General features: G+C 42.1%; 1 protein-coding gene across 2 annotated transcripts in view; it reads left to right on the top strand.

The window, feature by feature from the left end:
* The first annotated feature begins 4974 nt into the window (after positions 1 to 4974).
* Positions 4975 to 18528, top strand: part of LOC311108191 (5'-3' exoribonuclease 2-like) — a 47443-nt gene continuing 33889 nt past the window's right edge. For both annotated transcript variants that reach the window (XM_084150811.1, XM_084150810.1), the window contains exons 1-9: positions 4975 to 5172; positions 5689 to 5816; positions 5993 to 6104; positions 6246 to 6357; positions 6505 to 6563; positions 16021 to 16110; positions 16392 to 16464; positions 16620 to 16670; positions 18020 to 18177. In XM_084150811.1, the coding sequence (XP_084006937.1) occupies positions 5098 to 5172; positions 5689 to 5816; positions 5993 to 6104; positions 6246 to 6357; positions 6505 to 6563; positions 16021 to 16110; positions 16392 to 16464; positions 16620 to 16670; positions 18020 to 18177 (858 nt within the window). In that variant the 5' untranslated portion in view covers positions 4975 to 5097. The remainder of the gene's footprint in view (positions 5173 to 5688; positions 5817 to 5992; positions 6105 to 6245; positions 6358 to 6504; positions 6564 to 16020; positions 16111 to 16391; positions 16465 to 16619; positions 16671 to 18019; positions 18178 to 18528) is intronic.

The following is an 18528-nucleotide window of genomic DNA, read 5'->3' as shown; positions in this document are numbered from 1 at the left end:
TGATTGGTCAAAATACCAATTAGTGAAAAAAGATCAGAATTGGGCTACCTGTGTAAACGCAACCTAATACTATCTGTCACTAACAGATTAAGTTATCCATGTTAGTTTGAACATCTAAAAAGCTGGCCCAACCCATCTGAGCTTGGCCCGATGAAATATACATGACCTGTTCGAGAACACGGAGTCTGAAATGCCTGCAGTGATTTGCATCATATTCCCCCATTCCTCTCAGTGTGTGTCTGTCTCAGACACTCAGATCATTGGCTAAATCTTACGCAATCAAATTCCCCACAAAATGAATGTTTATGGAAATTGAGAATTGGAGTAGGCAAGTGTGTTCCATCAGTAGCTCTTTGTGGTAATAGGACTATCTTGAAATCAGCCCGTTGCTGTCTGAAGTGGAACAGCTGATGGACTTTTTCATCTGAAGGAGGCCATGCAGAATATAGGAGCCCCCATTTTCTATCTAAAATGTGTAGCTATTGTAGCTATTATCCTGGTGCAACACGTTATTGTTATAACCCATTTGGAAATATCCCTAGATGCAGAGGAACAGTGTATTGCAATTGCACTTTTACCACAAAATCTTGAATGATAATTCTACAGCTAACGTTAGCTATGCTACTTGCAGTGATTGACACAGAAACTCGCGTGCAGAGCCTTGCTGCCTGTGTTGCGCAAGAGTCGAGTTGGCATTCCATTGGTTTGCGAACAATCTGATGCCAGACAACCCGTCAATGTTTTGACTTGGCATGTTACGGAATCTAATGCATAGCCAAGTAACGTTACATCTATCTAGCCACCTTATTTATAATTAGTTGCGTCATTGCAATTAATTTCAACAGTAAATAAACAGACGTGCATTTGATAATAGGAAGAATGTTAAATTCATTTTGGTTTCAAAAAATACTGTTGGCTGCAACTGTGTTAAAACAGTATATAGCAGTGGTGTAAAGTAACTAAGTAAAAATACTTGGATGTACTACTTAAGTCATTTTTTGGGGTATCAGTACTTTACTATTTATATTTTTGACAACTTTTACTCCACTACATTCCTAAAGACAATATGTACTTTTTATTCCCATACATTTTTCCTGACACCCAAAAGTACTCATTACATTTCGAATGTTCAGGCAGTACAGCAATAGAGTACCACAGTATGAGTCATAATACCCATAAAACCTAGCCGTCAAACAAGGTAATGGTTCCAATCATTTTCGTTTTATATTGATAAAAGTCGATTTACATGGTTATCAAAACGTCACGCCAGTGTAAGCCTACATGAAACACAGTTTCTAAAATTCCCTATGGGAATAATTGATGGAGGAAATACGATTGGAATCATTTTCCTGTTTGACCGCTAGGTTTTATGGGTATAATGAGACCACCAGTGTGGGGCTCTATATGGTAAAATTAATTCACCTATCCATATAACGTGTTGTCATCCCTACTCCCTCTGATCTGGCAGACACAAATACTGTGTTTGTGATGTCTGAGTGTTGGAGTGTGCCCCTGGCTGTCCGTAAATAAATTTTTTTTAAATTGTGCGGTCTGGTTTGCTTAATATAAGGAATTTATTTTTACTCAAGTATGACAAAGTACTTTTTCCACCACTGTACTTAAGTAAACTACATGGCCAAATGTATGTGGACACCTGCTCGTCGAACATCTCATTCGAGAGTTGGTCCCCCCTTTGCTGCTATAACAGCCTCCACTCTTCTAGGAAGGCTTTCCACTAGATGTTGGAATATTGCTGCGGGGACTTGCTTCCATTCAACCACAAGAGCATTAGTGAGTTCGGGCACTGATGTTGGGCGATTAGGCCTGGCTCGCAGTTGCCGTTCCAATTCATCCCAAAGGTGTTCGATGGGTAGAGATCAGGGCTCTGTACAGGCCAGTCAAGTTCTTCCACACCGACCTCAACAAACCATTTCTGTATGGACCTCGCTTTGTGCACAGGGGCATTGTCATGCTGAAACAGGAAAGGGCCTTCCCCAAACTGTTACTACAAAGTTGGAAGTACAGAATCGTCTAGAATGTCATTGTACGCTGTAGCATTAAGATTTCCCTTCACTGGAACTAAGGGGCCTGGCCCGAACCATGAAAAACAGCCCCAGACCATTATTCCTCCTCCACCAAACTTTACAATTGGCACTTTGTATTGGGGCAGGTAGCGTTCTCCTGGCATCCGCCAAACCCAGATTCGTCCGTCGGAAGCGTGATTCACCACTCCAGAGAACACATTTCCACTGCTACAGAGTCCAATGGCGGTTTTCTTTACACCACTCCAGCTGACGCTTGGCATTGTGCATGGTGATCTTAGGCTTGTGTGCGGCTGCTTGGCTATGGAAACCCATTTCATGAAGCTCCCGACTAACAGTTCTTGTGCTGACGTTGATTCCAGATACTTTTGGCCATATAATGCATATTTAAAATCAGATACTATTATACTTTTACTCAAGTAGTATTTTACTGGATGACTTTCACTTTTAGCTGAGTCATTCTCTATGAAGGTATCTTTACTTTTACTCAAGTATGACAATTTAGTACTTTTTCCACCTCTGGTGTGCACTAAGTGTATATTTAGCATTTGTGAAATCATTATGATGTGATATGAAAGTAGAACGATTTATGTTTCTAGAACCGTACCACAATCTGGAATCGATTCATGTTTAGATGGAGTTTTTGGCTGTTTTGGCTGCCAGAGCCAATTCGCCTCTGATCATTACATGTAATCCTTTAGTGCATTGTTGGGCTAATGGCTTTTGTGTAAGGCGGTTATTTGGATAGAGCAGTGTTTTGCAACAGACTAAATGTTTTGCAACAGAATGGGCGTAATGAATAAACCCCAGGTGGAGACTCAGTCTCTGGTCTCTGTCAGACCTGCAACCAATCAGAGTACACAAACAATTAATTCAGTGTTTACCAACTCAGACGTGGTAGAAGTAGAAAATGTATTACTCCAAAATGGAGATGGCTTCAATGGTGCTGCCCATGCTTTCACGGACGCCATAATGGGAGAGATACAAAGATGCGATGTCTATCTACTGTAAGTCTATGGTTAAAGCCTATTTGAGTATCATGCTGCGTTCATTACCAAATAAGAAGGTGGTAATTACAAGCTGTGAAGTCGTAAATACCAGTTGAATGCATTCACATGCATGCTTTTGCCGCGTTCAAAATAACTGGGAACTCTGAAAAATACGAGGTCAAATCATGACATCAGTGATCTTCAGGTCGGAAAGTCAGAGCTCTAGAAAGAGGACTGAGTTCCCGAGTTGGAATTCCGAGTTGGATGAACGTTCAAAACTATTTTTCCCAGTCGGAGCTCGTTTTTTTCCAAGTTCCCAGATGTTTTGAACGCACTGAAGTCGGAAGTCGGAGATTTCCGAGTTCCCAGTTGTATTGAACGTTTGAACTAATTGAGAATTGGCTAATGGCCAACAAGCTGCGTCAACCATAAACTAAAGGTACAGCTATCATGCTTGCAAACAAATTATAGTGTTCAAAAACCATATTAATAGATTGCTTTTTATAAATAACGTTTTGTAGTTGCATTTAACTGCCTAAAAATGCTGTTATCGAGGTAATTTCCTTAGTAAGAGACATCAGAGATCAGCATGTGGGAGAAGTCAGACCTCAGGAATGATGCCATGTTCACGTGCTATCGGAAGCTAGTTCCCAGTGGGACATTTCACTTGAATGACCCTCCAAGTCGGAATTTACAAGTGGGAAACTCAGAGAAAATGTTGTTTGCAGAGTTGTGACGTTTCACCACTGACCTTTTCAACCAAAAGATAGGGTGTGTGGGTAAAAATGTGCTTTGGTGATGAAATATCACTTCCTTATGTTATGAATTACATTTGACCAAAACAAATGATTATTCATGTTCTGAATCATTCAGTGGGGTCTCTCGCTAAGGTTTCATTAAGAGTATATCCAAAAAGTTGGATTTCGTAATCTAATACATCCGATAATAAGCACAGAGCAATGTTGACAGAGCGGTGCAGCTTTCTCACCCACAACTTTTGAGAATTTAACATGCTGTGTTGGTCGTCTTCGAAGTTGTTTCTGTCGGTCGCAAAAAGCTAAATTAGCATGACACAAGCTGTATTAAATGTAAAAGGCTTTGAATTACAGGAATTTCGCATTAATATGTAAAGTGTATACTCAAATATGAAAATACTACATGTCATGTCTCAATCTCTATCTATCATACCTCTATTTTGTTCTATGTCGAGCAGATTAGAGAAGAGGGGTTCAACGGGAAAGTGAGCCTGTCAGGTAGCCTTTATTTTCCCACAGCATTCAGTTTAGCTGTGCAATGTCGCTATATTTAACGAGTATTCAGACCACTCTAGCGACACATTTTCAAAAAAGCGACTAGCGACAAATCTAGCGACTTTTTCTGGTGTTATTGGAGACTTTTGGAGACTCTGACGTGAAAGCTCTTCTCAACGAGCAGCGGGTGCTGCCGTGGGCCCCGCTGCCGTGGGCCCCACCCCAGTCCCAAAGCACTCACAGGCGGCCCAGTCCTCGCGCAGCAGTCCCTCCCAGCTGCAGTCAGAGCAGGAGATGTTCACCCCTCCGCGTCCAGACTGCAAATGAATCGCGCATGCGGGAAGCCGCCGCTGGCTGATTCCGCCCTAGCTTACATTCAGGGCGGGACATAATGTAAAATATTTTTTAAAACAAGAATCTTCAGAAGAAAGTTCATTTGTAGTTCTAAACATATTTAGGATGTTTGTTACTCACTTTTTGTCTCTCCCAGGACATTATTCCTCTCTCCTACAGCATCCATCACAATTACATGCACATGGCCAATTATGCAAATTAGGCGATTACGTCATTTAGGGACTTCTAGCGACTTTTAGGGCAGCCAATAGTTACTTTCCTTACTGAGGAGTTGGCAACACTCCGTCCTGTACACAATTGCTCCCGGAAGATGAAAACCCCATAACCCGGAAATAAACCGTGGCCATGAGTTTATTTGTTAACGCGTAGCTAGATATTTCTACAGCAGTTGTTTTAACTAAGTAATTTTAAATATATGTCATAATTTATAGTTGGGTGTAGCGTATTGTGAAACTACGGGAGATGGGAGTCCCCGCATTTTTTCGTTGGTTGAGTCGGAAATATTCTACGATTGTTGTTCATTGTACTGAGGAGAGGGTACGTGTTTGCAGTCAGCTAGCTAGTACTGTTGCGTATTTTTAAGACCGTGTAGTAATTATGTGCCTTAGGCAGGTACTAACGTTATTGCACTTTAGATATCAAATTTGCTAGCTTTTATCCGTTTCTCTTATCAACGCTATAGCTAGCAGAGCATATTATCATAACATGTGTCGATTGAATGAACAATGTGGGATGCACGCAGTTAGATAGCTAACGTTAGCTATGCTACTTGCAGTGATTGACACAGAAACTCGCGTGCAGAGCCTTGCTGCCTGTGTTGCGCAAGAATCGAGTTGGCATTCCATTGGTTTGCGAACAATCTAATGCCAGACAACCCGTCAATGTTTTGATTTGGCATGTTACGGAATCTAATGCATAGCCAAGTAACGTTACATCTATCTAGCCACCTTATTTATAATTAGTTGCGTCATTGACAGTAAATAAACAGACGTGCATTTGATAATAGGAAGAATGTTAAATTCATTTTGGTTTCATTTTCCCTTTTACTCCCAGTCCAAGGAATGTAATGGCGTACGGATTCCTGTTGATACCAGCAAACCGAATCCAAATGAAGTGGAGTTTGACAATTTGTACTTGGACATGAATGGGATCATTCACCCCTGTACACATCCTGAAGACAAGTTAGTCCTACAAACAGAATTAAATAGAATGTGGTTTCGTCCCAAATGACACCCTATTCCCTTTATAGTGCATTACTTTTGACCAGGGCCCATGGTATTGGTAGTACTCTTGTACATTACCTTGAATTGTGATGATAATGTAGTATAAACCCTCTAACTCTACTTCACTTTCACAGGGCTGCGCCCAAAAATGAAGATGAAATGATGGTTGCCATCTTTGAATATATGGATCGGCTCTTCAATATTGTGCGACCCAGAAGGGTTCTCTACATGGCTATTGATGGAGTGGTAAATTCTGCTGCTTTCTTTTCATGAGAATAACGTTTTTCTATTAATCCATATTTAGATTTTCTACAGTTTTGTACAAAACAATTTGTTATACATATGTTGGCCAATGACCTTCCAATTACCATGTTTATCTCTGAACAGGCCCCTCGTGCCAAAATGAACCAGCAGCGCTCCAGGCGATTCCGTGCCTCCAAGGAAGGAGTGGAACTGGTTGAGGAGAAATCCCGCATCCGAGAGGAGATCCTCGGGAGAGGTGATTATATTTTCAGAACTTTTTTTATCCTTCCAATAGCCTTTAGATGGGAGTCTTTGTTAAACACTTATTTAATTACAAATATTTGCCATAACAGAATTACATACTAAATATATCAAACTTTTTTTCCCCATCTTCACATTTTAGGAGGGTATCTTCCACCGGTTGAAATCAAGGAGAGATTTGACAGCAACTGTATCACCCCAGTAAGTATGAGGCTTTTTCTTGTCTTTTTTTAAGGCTGTGTGTTTCTGTCGCCAATAGCTTAAAGTAACTATCCAGTGAAAATCTCACTTTTAAAACTTTATATTCTGTTAACTCATACTCAGATAATGTTGTTGAGTCATCCTACACTCGTATTTGTGGCCGACGCATAAATTAGAGAAAAAAACACTTTTAAAAACAAAGTTTCAAAATTGCTTGCTTTCCTCATAGAGGATGATGTCAGCCTCCGGAGGAGGATGAGTTGGCCAATCAGTGGTCTACTCACATGAATATACGGTATACACCCACACCATTCTGTTGTGGAATGGCCACACCATTCCAACGCAGAAAAGTTTATTTTAACATACTTATTTCCCATATATATATATATCTCAGCAAAAAAATTAACGTAATCTCACTGTCAACTGCGTTTATTTTCAGCAAACTTAACATGGGCAAATATTTATATGAACATAACAAGATTCAACAACTGAGACATAAACTGAACAAGTTCCACAGACGTGACTAACAGAAATTGAATAATGTGTCCCTGAACAAAGGGGGGTCAAAATCAAAAGTAACAGTCAGTATCTGGTGTGGCCACCAGCTGCATTAAGTACTGCAGTGCATCTCCTCCTCATGGACTGCACCAAATTTGCCAGTTCTTGCTGTGAGATGTTACCCCACTCTTCCACCAAGGCACCTGCAAGTTCCCTGACATTTCTGGGGGGAATGGCCCTAGCCCTCACCCTCTGATCCAACAGGTCCCAGATGTGGTCAATGGGATTGAGATCCGGGCTCTTCGCTGGCCATGGCAGAACACTGACATTCCTGTCTTGCAGGAAATCACGCACAGAACGAGCAGTATGGCTGGTGGCATTGTCATGCTGAAGGGTAATGTCAGGATGAGCCTGCAGGAAGGGTACCACATGAGGGAGGAGGATGTCTTCCTTGTAACACACAGCATTGAGATTGCCTGCAATGACTACAAGCTCAGTCCGATGATGCTGTGACACACCGCCACAGACCATGACGGACCCTCCACCTCCAAATCGATCCTGCTCCAGAGTACAGGGCTCGGTGTAACGCTCATTCCTTCAACGATAAATGCGAATCCTACCATCACCCCTGGTGAGACAAAACCGGGACTTGTCAGTGAAGAGCACTTTTTGCCCGTCCTGTCTGGTCCAGCGACGGTGGGTTTGTCCCCATAGGCGACGTTGTTGCAGGTGATGTCTGGTGAGAACAGGCCTACAAGCCCTCAGTCCAGCCTCTCTCAGCCTATTGCAGACAGTCTGTGCACTGATGGAGGGATTGTGCATTCCTGGTGTAACTCGGGCAGTTGTTGCCATCCTGAACCTGTCCCGCAGGTGTGATATTCGGATGTACCGATCCTGTGCAGGTGTTGTTACACGTGGTCTGCCAATGCGAGGACGATCAGCTGTCCGTCCTGTCTCCCTGTAGTGCTGTCTTAGGTGTCTCACAGTACGGACATTGCAATTTATTGCCCTGGCCACATCTGCAGTCCTCATGCCTCCTTGCGGCATGCCTAAGGCACATTCACTCAGATGAGCAGGGACCCTGGGCATCTTTCTTTTGGTGTTTTTCAGAGTCAGTAGAAAGGCCTCTTTTTAGTGTCCTAAGTTTTCAACTGTGACCTTAATTGCGTACCGTCTGTAAGCTGTTAGTGTCTTAACGACCGTTCCACAGGTGCATGTTCATTAATTGTTTATGGTTAATTGAACAAGCATGGGAAACGGTGTTTAAACCCTTTACAATGAAGATCTGTGAAGTTGTTTGTGTTTTTATGAATTATTCAGTGAGCTTATATATATATATATATATATACATACATACATACATACATACATACATACATACATACATACATACATACATACAGTGGGGGAAAAAAGTATTTAGTCAGCCACCAATTGTGCAAGTTCTCCCACATAAAAAGATGAGAGAGGCCTGTAATTTTCATCATAGGTACACGTCAACTATGACAGACAAAATGAGAAAAAAAAATCCAGAAAATCACATTGTAGGATTTTTAATGACTTTATTTGCAAATTATGGTGGAAAATAAGTATTTGGTCAATAACAAAAGTTTCTCAATACTTTGTTATATACCCTTTGTTGGCAATGACACAGGTCAAACGTTTTCTATAAGTCTTCACAAGGTTTTCACACACTGTTGCTGGTATTTTGGCCCATTCCTCCATGCAGATCTCCTCTAGAGCAGTGATGTTTTGGGGCTGTCGCTGGGCAACACAGACTTTCAACTCCCTCCAAAGATTTTCTATGGGGTTGAGATCTGGAGACTGGCTAGGCCACTCCAGGACCTTGAAATGCTTCTTACGAAGCCACTCCTTCGTTGCCCGGGCGGTGTGTTTGGGATCATTGTCATGCTGAAAGACCCAGCCACGTTTCATCTTCAATGACCTTGCTGATGGAAGGAGGTTTTCACTCAAAATCTCACGATACATGGCCCCATTCATTCTTTCCTTTACACAGATCAGTCATCCTGGTCCCTTTGCAGAAAAACTGCCCCAATGCATGATGTTTCCACCCCCATGCTTCACAGTAGGTATGGTGTTCTTTGGATGCAACTCAGCATTATTTGTCCTCCAAACACGACGAGTTGAGTTTTTACCAAAAAGTTCTATTTTGGTTTCATCTGACCATATGACATTCTCCCAATCCTCTTCTGGATCATCCAAATGCACTCTAGCAAACTTCAGACGGGCCTGGACATGTACTGGCTTAAGCAGGGGGATACGTCTTGCACTGCAGGATTTGAGTCCCTGGCGGCGTAGTGTGTTACTGATGGTAGGCTTTGTTACTTTGGTCCCAGCTCTCTGCAGGTCATTCACTAGGTCCCCCCGTGTGGTTCTGGGATTTTTGCTCACCGTTCTTGTGATCATTTTGACCCCACGTGGTGAGATCTTGCGTGGAGCCCCAGATCGAGGGAGATTATCAGTGGTCTTGTATGTCTTCCATTTCCTAATAATTGCTCCCACAGTTGATTTATTCAAACCAAGCTGCTTACCTATTGCAGATTCAGTCTTCCCAGCCTGGTGCAGGTCTACAATTTTGTTTCTGGTGTCCTTTGACAGCTCTTTGGTCTTGGCCATAGTGGAGTTTGGAGTGTGACTGTTTGAGGTTGTGGACAGGTGTCTTTTATACTGATAACAAGTTCAAACAGGTGCCATTAATACAGGTAATGAGTGGAGGACAGAGGAGCCTCTTAAAGAAGAAGTTACAGGTCTGTGAGAGCCAGAAATCTGGCTTGTTTGTAGGTGACCAAATACTTATTTTCCACCATAATTTGCAAATAAAATCATTAAAAATCCTACAATGTGATTTTCTGGGGGAAAAAATGCTCAATTTGTCTGTCATAGTTGACGTGTACCTATGATGAAAATTACAGGCCTCTCTCATCTTTTTAAGTGGGAGAACTTGCACAATTGGTGGCTGACTAAATACTTTTTTCCCCCCACTGTGTGTGTATATATATATATATGATACACACAGTGAGGGGGAAAAAGTATTTGATCCCCTGCTGATTTTGTACATTTGCCCACTGACGAAGACATGATCAGTCTATAATTTTAATGGTAGATTTATTTGAACAGTGAGAGACAGAATAACAACTAAAAAATCCAGAAAAACGCATGTCAAAACTGTTATGAATTGATTTGCATTTTAATGAGGGAAATAAGTATTTGACCCCTCTGCAAAACATGACTTAGTACTTGGTGGCAAAACCCTTGTTGACAATCACAGAGGTCAGACGTTTCTTGTAGTTGGCCACCAGGTTTGCACACATCTCTGGAGGGATTTTGTTCCACTCCTCTTTGCAGATCTTCTCCAAGTCATTAAGGTTTCGAGGCTGACGTTTGGCAACTCAAACCTTCAGCTCCTTCCACAGATTTTCTATGGGATTAAGGTCTGGAGACTGCCTAGGCCACTCCAGGACCTTAATGTGCTTCTTCTTGAGCCACTACTTTGTTGCCTTGGCTGTGTGTTTTGGGTCATTGTCATGCTGGAATACCCATCCACGACCCATTTTCAATGCCCTGGCTGAGGGAAGGAGGTTCTCACCCAAGATTTGACGGTACATGGCCCTGTCTATCGTCCCTTTGATGCGGTGAAGTTGTCCTGTCCCCTTAGCAGAAAAACACCCCCAAAGCATAATGTTTCCACCTCCATGTTTGACGGTGGGGATGGTGTTATTGGGGTCATAGGCAGCATTCCTCCTCCGCCAAACAAGTTGAATTGATGCCAAAGAGCTCGATTTTGGTCTCATCTGACCACAATACTTTCACCCAGTTCTCCTCTGAATCATTCAGATGTTCATTGGCAAACTTCAGACGGCCCTGTATATGTGCTTTCTTGAGCAGGGGGACCTTGCGGGCGCTGCAGGATTTCAGTCCTTCACGGCGTAGTGTGTTACCAATTGTTTTCTTGGTGACTATGGTCCCAGCTGCCTTGAGATCATTGCCAAGATCCTCCCGTGTAGTTCTGGGCTGATTCCTCACCGTTCTCATTATATCATTGCAACTCCACAAGGAGAGATCTTGCATGGAGCCCCAGGCCGAGGGAGATTGACAGTTCTTTTGTGTTTCTTCCATTTGCGAATAATCGCACCAACTGTTGTCACCTTCTCACCAAGCTGCTTGGCGATGGTCTTGTAGCCCATTCCAGCCTTGTGTAGGTCTACAATCTTGTCCCTGACATCCTTGGAGAGCTCTTTGGTCTTGGCCATGGTGGAGAGTTTGGAATCTGATTGATTGATTGCTTCTGTGGACAGGTGTATTTTATAAGGTAACAAGCTGAGATTAGGAGGACTCCCTTTAAGAGTGTGCTCCTAATCTCAGCTCGTTACCTGTATAAAAGACACCTGGGAGTACTTATACTTATTTCCCTCATTAAAATGCAAATCAATTTATAACATTTTTGACATGCGTTTTTCTGGATTTTGTTGTTGCTATTCTGTCTCTCACTGTTCAAATAAACCTACCATTAAAATTATAGACTGATCATTTCTTTGTCAGTGGGCAAACGTACAAAATCAGCAGGGGATCAAATACTTTTTTCCCTCATTGTGTATACATACAGTGGGGAGACCAAGTATTTGATACACTGCCGATTTTGCAGGTTTACCTACTTACAAAGCATGTAGAGGTCTGTAATTTGTATCATAGGTACACTTCAACTGTGAGAGACGGAATCTAAAACAAAAATCCAGAAAATCACATTGTATGATTTTTAAGTAATTAATTTGCATTTTATTGCATGACATAAGTATTTGATACATCAGAAAAGCAGAACTTAATATTTGGTACAGAAACCTGTGTTTGCAATTACAGAGAACATACGTTTCCTGTAGGTCTTGACCAGGTTTGCACACACTGCAGCAGGGATTTTGGCCCACTCCTCCACACAGACCTTCTCCACATCCTTCAGGTTTCAGGGCTGTCGCTGGGCAATACAGACTTTCAGCTCCCTCCAAAGATTTTCTATTGGGTTCAGGTCTGGAGACTGGCTAGGCCACTCCAGGACCTTGAGATGCTTCTTACGGAGCCACTCCTTAGTTGCCCTGGCTGTGTGTTTTGGGTCGTTGTCATGCTGGAAGACCCAACCACGACCCATCTTCAATGCTCTTACTGAGGGAAGGAGTTTGTTGGCCAAGATCTTGCGATACATGGCCCCATCCATCCTCCCCTCAATACAGTGCAGTCGTCCTGTCCCCTTTGCAGAAAAGCATCCCCAAATAATGATGTTTCCACCTCCATGCTTCACGGTTGGGATGGTGTTCTTGGGGTTGTACTCATCCTTCTTCTTCCTCCAAACACGGCGAGTGGAGGTTAGACCAAAAACCTCTATTTTTGTCTCATCAGACCACATGACCTTCTCCCATTCCTCCTCTGGATCATCCAGATGGTCATTGGCAAACTTCAGACGGGCCTGGACATGCGCTGGCTTGAGCAGGGGGACCTTGCGTGCGCTGCAGGATTTTAATCCATGACGGCATAGTGTGTTACTAATGGTTTTCTTTGAGACTGTGGTCCCAGCTCTCTTCAGGTCATTGACCAGGTCCTGCCGTGTAGTTCTGGGCTGATCCCTCACCTTCCTCATGATCATTGATGCCCCACGAGGTGAGATCTTGCATGGAGCCCCAGACCGAGGGTGATTGACCGTCATCTTGAACTTCTTCCATTTTCTAATAATTGCGCCAACAGTTGTTGCCTTCTCACCAAGCTGCTTGCCTATTGTCCTGTAGCCCATCCCAGCCTTGTGCAGGTCTACAATTTTATCCCTGATGTCCTTACACAGCTCTCTGGTCTTGGCCATTGTGGAGAGGTTGGAGTCTGTTTGAGTGTGTTGACAGGTGTCTTTTATACAGGTAACGAGTTCAAACAGGTGCATTTAATACAGGTAATGAGTGGAGAACAGGAGGGCTTCTTAAAGAAAAACTAACAGGTCTGTGAGAGCCGGAATTCTTACTAGTTGGTAGGTGATCAAATACTTATGTCATGCAATAAAATGCAAATTAATTACTTAAAAATCAAACAATGTGATTTTCTGGATTTTTTATTTAGATTCAATCTCTCACAGTTGAAGTGTACCTATGATAAAAAATTACAGACCTCTACATGCTTTGTAAGTAGGAAAACCTGCAAAATCTGCAGTGTATCAAATACTTGTTCTCCCCACTGTACATACACTCACACTCTCTCTCTCTCTCTACCGGTCAAAAGTTTTAGAACACCTACTCATTCAAGGGTTTTTATTTTTATTATTTTCTACATCGTAGAATGATAGTGAAGACATCAAAAGTATGAAATAACACATATGGAATCATGTAGTAACCAAAAAAGTGTTAAACAAATAAAAATATATTTTATATTTGAGATTCTTCAAATAGCCACCCTTTGCCTTGATGACAGCTTTGCACACTCTTGGCATTCTTTCAACCAGCTTCACCTGGAATGCTTTTCCAACAGTCTTGAAGGATTTCCCACATATGCTGAGCACTTGTTGGCTGCGCTTCCTTCACTCTGCGGTTGGACTCATCCCAAACCATCTCAATTTGGTTGAGGTCTGGGGATTGTGGAGGCCAGGTCATCTGATGCAGCACTCCTTCACTCTCCTTGGTAAAATAGCCCTTACATAGCCTGGAGGTGTGTTGGGTCATTGTCCTGTTGAAAAACAAATGATAGTCCCACTAAACCCAAACCAGATGGGATGGCGTATCGCTGCAGAATGCTGTGGTAGCCATGCTGGTTAAGTGTGCCTTGAATTCTAAATAAATCACAGACAGTGTCACCAGCAAAGCACCCCCACACCATAACATCACCTCCTCCATGCTTTATGGTGGGAAATACACATGCTGATATTATCCGTTCACCCACACCGCGTCTCACAAAGACACGGCGGTTGGAACAAATCTCAAATTTAGACTCCAGACCAAAGGACAGATTTCTACAGGTCTAATGTCCATTGCTCTTGTTTCTTGGCCCAAGCAAGTCTCTTCTTCTTTTTGGTGACCTTTTAGTAGTGGTTTCTTTGCTGCAATTCGATCAGGAAAGCCTGATTTCACACAGTCTCCTCTGAACAGTTGAAGTTGATGTGTCTGTTACTTGAAGTCTGTGGAGCATTTATTTGGGCTGCAATTTCTGAGGTTGGTAACTCTAAAGAACTTGTCCTCTGCATCAGAGGTAACTCTGGGTCTTCCTTTCCTGTGGCCGTCCTCATGAGAGCCAGTTTCATCATAGCGCTTGATGGTTTTTGCGACTGCTCTTAAAGAAACGTTCAAAGTTCTTGAAATGTTCCTTATTGACTGACTTTCATGTCTTAAAGTAATGATGGATTGTTGTTTCTCTTTGCTTATTTGAGCTGTTCTTGCCATAATATGGACTTGGTCTTTTACCAAATAGGGCTATCTTCTGTATACCCCCCCACCCCCTACCTTGTCACAACACAACTGATTGGCTCAAACACATTAAGAAGGAAAGAAATTTCACAAATTAACTTTTAACATTGGGACACCTGTTAATTGAAATGCATTCCAGGTGAGGCTCGCTACTACAAGACCATGGTGCTTGCCTACGGAGCTGTGAGGGGAACGGCACCTCCTTACCTTCAGGCTCTGATCAGACCCTACACCCAAACGAGGGCACTACGTTCATCCACCTCTGGCCTGCTAGCCCCCCTACCTCTACGGAAGCACAGTTCCCGCTCAGCCCAGTCAAAGCTATTTGCTGCTCTGGCACACCAATGGTGAAACAAGCTCCCCCACGACGCCAGGACAGCGGAGTCAATGACCACCTTCCAGAGATACTTGAAACCCTATCTCTTTACGGAATACCTGGAATAGTATATAAGTAACCATTCTACCCTCCCCCACCCCCCCATAAAAAAAAAAAAAGTGGTTGTCCCACTGGCTATCATAAGTTGAATGCACCAATTTGTAAGTCGCTCTGGATAAGAGCGTCTGCTAAATGTAAATGTGACTACCTCATGAAGCTGGTTGAGAGAATGCCAAGAGTGTACAAAGCTGCCATCAAGGCAAAGGGGGGGATATTTGAAGAATCTCAAATATATACATACACACAGAACAACAATATAAACGCAACATGTAAAGTGTTGGTCCCATGTTTCATGAGCTTAAATAAAAGATCCCAGAAATGTTCCATACGCACAAAAATATTATGTATCTCAAATGTTGTTAAACATTTGTTTACATCCCCGTTGGTGAGCATTTGCCAACATAATCCATCCACCTGACAGGTGTTGCATATCAAGAAGCTGATTAAACTGCATGATCATTACACAGGTGCACCTTGTGCTGGGGACAATAAAAGGCCACTCTAAAATGTGCACTTTTGTCACACATCACAATGCCACAGATGTCTCAAGTTTTGAGGGACTGTGCAATTGGCATGCTGACTGCAGGAATGTCCACCAGAACTGTTGCCAGAGAATTGAATGTTAATTTCGCTATGTCGTTTTTAGAGAATTTGGCAGTAGGTCCAACTGGCCTCACAACCGCAGACCACGTGTAACTATGCCTATGCCCTCCCAGGCCCACCCATGGCAGCACCCCTGCCCAGTCATGTGAAATCCATAGATTAGGGCCTAATGAATTTGTTTCAATTGACTGATTTCCTTAAATGAACTGTAACTCAGTAAAACCGTTGAAGTGGTTGCATTTATATTTTTGTTCTGTGTGTGTGTATATTGTTGCCTGTCTAGCAGAGCACGGAGGGTGCTCTTTAATGGAAGCCTCTCCCATTAATTAATTGGCTATAGGTCGTATTTCATCTAAATCTGGAAACACTGGGCAGTTACTTTAACTCTCTGAGTGCAGAAGAACCAGCTCTTTTGGTGAAGTGGCAAAATTGTGAATACTGTCTGGAAATTCATTGTTCATTTGAAAATTATCTCTAGGGCACAGAGTTCATGGACAACCTTGCAAAGTGTCTCCGTTACTACGTTGCAGAGAGACTCAGTAATGACCCTGGATGGCGTAACATTACAGTAAGTATTATTCTGAGAAGGTGATGGCATCTCTGCAAAAGACCACAACAATTTCTAATGCATTGGTGCTATTTAATTTATAAAAGATTGGACTTATTTCCACCATGTCAAAGCTTGCTTTTTTAAAGTGTTGTTGGTCTGTTCTACTCAGTTAAGGCCTAGAACATTTCTCAAGAAGTGCGTCTTTTCTTGGAAATTAAACAAAGGTCAGGTCTGACACTGTCATATGCATTCAATATTGCTATCATTGCTCATATGAAAACTTTCTTTGTTCATTCTAGGTAATCTTGTCTGATGCCAGTGTCCCTGGTGAAGGGGAGCATAAGATCATGGACTATATCAGACGACAGAGAGGTATGAGTCAAGAGTTTTCAGTATGTGGTTATTGACCATTTGAAGGTCATTTGTGACAGTTACAAATAGCCTTCCATATTAGTGCAATTTTTTGTTCAAGCTCTGCAATAACATGTAAGCTAACTATATGGAATGACGCGTTTCTTTTTTTACAGCTCAGCCCCACCATGACCCCAACACACACCACTGTCTTTGTGGAGCTGACGGTAAGCTTTGCACCACAATGGTCTCTCGGTAGTAAAGAGTAACCAACACGATGGGATAAAATTGAGCATTAACAGCAAGAGCTCTTCCAAAAAGCTGTGCTTCATGTATCCTTCAAAGTATTGTTTATTAATGAGAGCACGATGAATGCAGACACGATGCAAATTAGATCCCGCAATTACTGTAGGAAAGACTTGTGTCAAACCAACTTTAAATCTTCTAAATGATAATAATATAATATGCCATTTAGCAGACGCTTTTATCCAAAGCGACTTACAGTCATGTGTGCATACATTTTTACGTATGGGTGGTCCCGGGGATCGAACCCACTACCCTGGCGTTAGAAGTGCCATGCTCTACCAATTGAGCTACAGAGGACCACAAATGCACTATGATACCTATTCAGATTTTGATAAAGAAAAGTTGTCAATAATTGTAGGGCACACAATGTTACCTTATTGAGCCTGACGGGCAAAAGACCTGTGATTGACCGTGATAATGTATGTTTGTTTTTCTAAGACGATGGCTAAGAATTCAGTTATGCACCTTAACTGCAGACTATGCTTTACTGAATGTTTATCGATATAGTGAATATAAACATGTTCTTACACTTGTTTAAAAGTTTGGCAACATTAGTTGCAACTCTCCCACCTTGGATATTGTTAGAGGATAGGGTTCTCTGTTTTCTGCCGGCCTTATTGTCCTGCTATATTAATGGCCAGTTAGTTTTAAATGGGTGAAATTATGCAGGACATGATAGATAAAGGCTTCAGTCGTTCAATGGTTCATGATGCCCTTGGTAGACAAAAGAGGGAAAATATTGCACGTAATTAGCTTGAAGAGGAGCCTGATGCATTCAGCCTTTCACAAATGGCACCCTATTCCCTATATAGTGCAGTACTTTTGTCCAGGGCACTTAGGGCTCTGGTCAAAAGTAGTGCACTATGTTGGGAATAGGGTGGCATTTTGGGTGAAGCTTCACTCCCCTCAAATGGATAAATCATGCTATTGTACGTGTATATTAACAACGTGGATAATAATGCATGCATGGCTCATGTGTTCTAGGTAATTTAATTAACATAAAGCCTTAGAAACCTGAGTTTATTGTTCCTGTGACCATGTATAAAACGCAGTACTTTAGAGCTGTTTTAAGCCTTTCAGTGTATTTCAAGGTTTTCTGTTTGCACAAAAACCCCGATCAAGGCCTAGGGCTGAAACTTATTGGTTTTACATTTAACAACAAATAAGCTCTTTCATCAACTACCACTGTCCTTCCAGAGTTGCTGAATTTCCTCTTCACTTCTGATTGTATATTTTGAATTTGGATGTCCTCTTCTGTTCATTTCCCTAGCTGACCTGATCATGCTGGGTCTTGCCACTCACGAGCCCAATTTCACCATCATCAGAGAGGAGTTCAAGCCTAACCAGCCTAGGCCCTGTGCTATGTGTGGACAGAAAGGCCATGAGATCAAGGACTGCCAGGGAGTGGCCAGGGAGAAACAGGGAGAGGTACATTGATTTATAGCCATCATGGTTGGGGTCAATTCCACATTAAATTCTCTCTCCCTGTACATTTCGTTCAATTTAAATTCCAGGTCAGTCTTTTAATTCTGATAATTAAATTCCTCTGAATTCCAATGTTGGGTAAATTCCAATAGTTAAATGTCCAATTCAATGTTATCCCCAACAATTCCTCAAATTAATTTCCTTCAGTCTGAGCATGTTACTCTTCAGACAGCCTAGCTATACTGGAAATATAGGAAAGTCCAGTCTAATTCCATAACTGGAAGCATTTTTTAATTCTAATTTAATTCAACTTAAATTCTCCACTTCATGAGGGAAATCAAGAATTGAATAGGA

Source organism: Coregonus lavaretus (assembly GCF_964263955.1).
Source record: "Coregonus lavaretus genome assembly, chromosome: 33".
Lineage (NCBI taxonomy): Eukaryota > Metazoa > Chordata > Actinopteri > Salmoniformes > Salmonidae > Coregonus > Coregonus lavaretus.
This window is presented reverse-complemented; position numbering and strand designations above follow the sequence as displayed.